This window comes from Nanorana parkeri, unplaced genomic scaffold (assembly GCF_000935625.1).
Source record: "Nanorana parkeri isolate BGI_ZX_2015 unplaced genomic scaffold, ASM93562v1 scaffold526, whole genome shotgun sequence".
In the NCBI taxonomy this organism is placed as follows: Eukaryota; Metazoa; Chordata; class Amphibia; order Anura; family Dicroglossidae; genus Nanorana; species Nanorana parkeri.
The window spans coordinates 394,451-398,198 of NW_017306794.1; the positions used below are offsets into that span (position 1 = coordinate 394,451).

General features: G+C 40.6%; 1 protein-coding gene across 1 annotated transcript in view; it reads left to right on the plus strand.

Moving 5' to 3' along the window:
- Positions 1-3,037: 3,037 nt before the first annotated feature.
- Positions 3,038-3,748, plus strand: part of MUSTN1 (musculoskeletal, embryonic nuclear protein 1) — a 21,341-nt gene continuing 20,630 nt past the window's right edge. Inside the window, exon 1 of the mRNA XM_018561476.1 lies at positions 3,038-3,074. Within this exon, the coding sequence (XP_018416978.1) occupies positions 3,060-3,074 (15 nt within the window). The 5' untranslated portion in view covers positions 3,038-3,059. The remainder of the gene's footprint in view (positions 3,075-3,748) is intronic.

Genomic DNA, 3,748 nt, shown 5'->3' on the forward strand with positions numbered 1-3,748 from the left:
TCGCCGGTACTGAGAAGGGATGTCCTTGAACTGGAGAGAGTCCAGCGGAGGGCAACAAAACTAATTAGGGGAATAGAGGACCAGAGCTATGAGACAAGGCTTCTGACCTTAAACATGTTTACGCTGGAATTAAGGAGATTAAGGGGGATATGATTTTCATGTACAAGATGTTCAATGGTGACAGCAACATTGGCAACAAACTGAGATTAACTCCATTACAAAAACTAGAGGCCACCACCTAAAGTTGGTGGAGAAAAAATTCCAGCACAATGGGCAAAGAGGCTTCTTTACAGTAAGAGCGGTTAAGGTCTGGAACTCACTGCCATCGGCAGTGATTTCAGCCAAAGAGTGTAGATTTGTTCAAGAAACGTTTGGACAATTTCTTGAGGGACCGTAATATCCAGGGATACCAGTATCCCTAGGAATGAGATGATGCGTGGACCTATATGGGTCGGACTTGATGGACGTTTGTCTTTATTCAACCCGAAACACTATGTAACTTTGTACCCCAGCAATTTTGTAATTTTTGCACACACATACTATAATCTGGATTTTTGGACAGAAAATTACTTTAAACTCTAAAACAAGTGTATATTGTCTAAAAGCAGAGGCCCTGTAGAATAAAAAAATGGTAGCTGCTTTTTTTTTTGTTACATGATATTTACACAAATGTTTATCAAATCGATACTTTTAAGGAAAAAACACTTAAAGACATTTTAGTGCATACAAACACAATTTTATACACTTGTTTTTTTAATATATAAAAGATGGGGTTACATGGAGTAGATAGATACCAAACATGTCAAACAATAAAATTGCACACGCCCGTGCAATGGCGAGAAACTATGGTACTCAAAATTGTCCATAGGTGATGCCTTAAAAAGCCTTTACTGCTCATCAATTTAGGGTTGAAAGTGAATTATGGCCCTAGAATTATTGCTCTCACTCTGACATTCACAGTGATACCTAACGCAGTCCTCATTTCCGTACACGTTTGTGTAATAAATGCTCTACGCACGCATTTTCATTTGCATTTAGTTGGCAGGGGGGAAGGGTTGGTTTTATTTATTTTTTATTTTACTATTTGTCACTTTTTGTTTCACTTAATTTTATTGCTATCACACAGGGGCTAACAAGTCCCAGAAGGAAGCCTCTGCACAAGAAAGCCTGCAAACAGTTTGCTGAAGACAAGCAGACTAAGGACATGGATTACTGGAACCATGTCCTGTGGTCTGATGAGACCAAGATAAACGTATTTGGTTCAGATGGTGTCATCGTGTGTGGTGGCAACCAGGTGAGTACCAAGACAAGTGTGTCTTGCCTACAGTCAAGCATGGTCTTGGGGCTGCATGAGTGCTGCCGGCACTGGGGAGCACTCATACTCATACCGGCACTGGGGAGCTACAGTTCATTGAGGGAACCATGAATGCCAACATGTACTGTGAAATACTGAAGCAGAGCATGATCCCCTCCCTTTAGAGACTCGGCCGCAGGGCAGTATTACAACATGATAACGACTCCAAACACACCTCCAAGACGACCACTGCCTTGCTAAAGAAGCTGAGGGTAAAGGTGATGGACTGGCCAAGCATGTCTCTAGACCTAAACCCTATTGAGCATCCTCAAATGGAGGGTGGAGGAGTGCAAGGTCTCTAACATCCACCAGCTCCGTGATGTAGTCATGGAGGAGTGGAAGAGGACACTTTTAAAATGTGTTTTTCTATGTGTGTTACAATATTTAATATAATCTGTATATTTGAGATATGAACATCAATTCCTGACCACTGGCGCAAGAGCAGGTATTACTTTTACTGACGCAGAAGCGGTTGTTACTCCTAATGACTACTGATGCAGGGGCATGTTTCTTTTTTCTCCCACCGACCACAATTCGGGCGCATTTATTATTCCCACTGATGCACGGGAATTTATTGCTCCCACTGACCACAATGTCAGGGCATGACACTGTAATCACACCCCTGCCCACATGGTAATAAAATGCCCTGCATTCCAGTGCGGTACAGTTGCAAATTGGCATTTTATTACCATGCGGCCGGGGGGGGAGGGCTTGTCTGCAGTGCCTATGACATGCCATGCCCCCTCTCGCCCCAGAATACAAGGAGACTGTGTGTATGTGATCCCTTGCGTTCCGGGCACAGGACAGTGCGATGAGCACACAGGCTGGTGGAAACGAGCCCTCAAGGAGATTTATTACTCCTAATGACCGCTAATGCCAGGGCATTGAGTCATGGGCATTTATTACTCCTACTGACCACTGATGCAGGGGCATTAATTACTCCTACTTACCACTGTCACAAGGGTAGGTATTACTCCTACTGACCACTGATGCAGGGGCAGTTATTACTTCTACTGACCACTGATGACCATTTATTACTTCAACCGACCACTGATGATCATTTATTACTTTTACCGAGCACTGATGCATGGGGCATTTATTACTTCCACTGACCAAAGATGCAAGGGCATTTATTATGCTTACTGACCAGTAAACCAGGGTCAATAATTACTCCTTCTGATGCAGGGGCATTTATTATATCTACTGACTACTGATGCAAGTGCATTTATTACTTTCACCGACTACAATGCCGAGGCATTTATTACTCCGAGTCATGCAGGGGCATATATTACAGATGCACTGACCACTGATGCAAAGACATTTATTTCTCCTGCTGACCACTGATGCCAGGCCATTTATTGCTACCACTGACCCTGGTATAAACAGCTTTCATCTTAATTTTAAAATATGGCTTTTAAATGCCCCCAGGAGCCACATCTGAGTAACACACAGAAATAAGTGATGTTTTTTTTAATGTAGTAACTGCTGTAGCTTGTACCCCAATTTAAGAAACAGTTGCTTAGATTCTTTGAACTGGAGTTATCTTTCATCTTAAAATACTCAGTGTCTAGTTTCTCTGGAGAAGGTTGTATGTGACACCCACCTCTCACGTCAGCCCCTTCTTATATATGGACATGTTTGTCTAGCCTGGGAACAGAAAGCACAGAGGCATTGTGACTGTGTGTTAATAGGATAGCAAGCAGAGATGTCCCAACCACAGGTAAGCACTCTCCTTCTTATGCCTTTAGTATTTTTTTGGGTGTTGGTTTTAAATCTCATTATTTTTGTACAGATTTTCTGTTTACTGTATATTATATGCAGATTCCGGTATTGTCACTTTGTCCTCTCCTGTACTATAACAGTTTTGTAATACATTTTAGTTTTTTTCATTCTATTTTCCTTTTGTAAACCTGCTGTATATTTACACATCCAAGCAAATTCATACTACCATATACCTTTTAAGTCTGCTTTGCGATTAACTATACATTTGTTTGCAACAATTATATTTGTTTACAAAATTAAATATGCCTTTTAGTATATTTTGGTACTGCTAGTTTTCTTCCTATAACGTGTAAAATTGTACACCTTATAGCTTCTGAATAATTTATGACAAGTTATACTTATTTCCTAAAAGGGTTGTGTGCTTTTTTAAGTTGGGTGTGATGTTGCTAAATGCTGAGGTTACCAGATTTTTAACCCCATCATGACTAAACTTGTTTTTAGCTTCTGTTCATAAATGACTGACGCACTTTTGACATTTTTGCTGTGTGATTCTTCCACGTCAGTAATATACTTTCTTACAAAGTGCACCCACACATATTATATATTTTTTAAAGGGCAGATAGGTACACTTATCTCATATAAATATAAGTATGCCTCACATACTTTGAACAT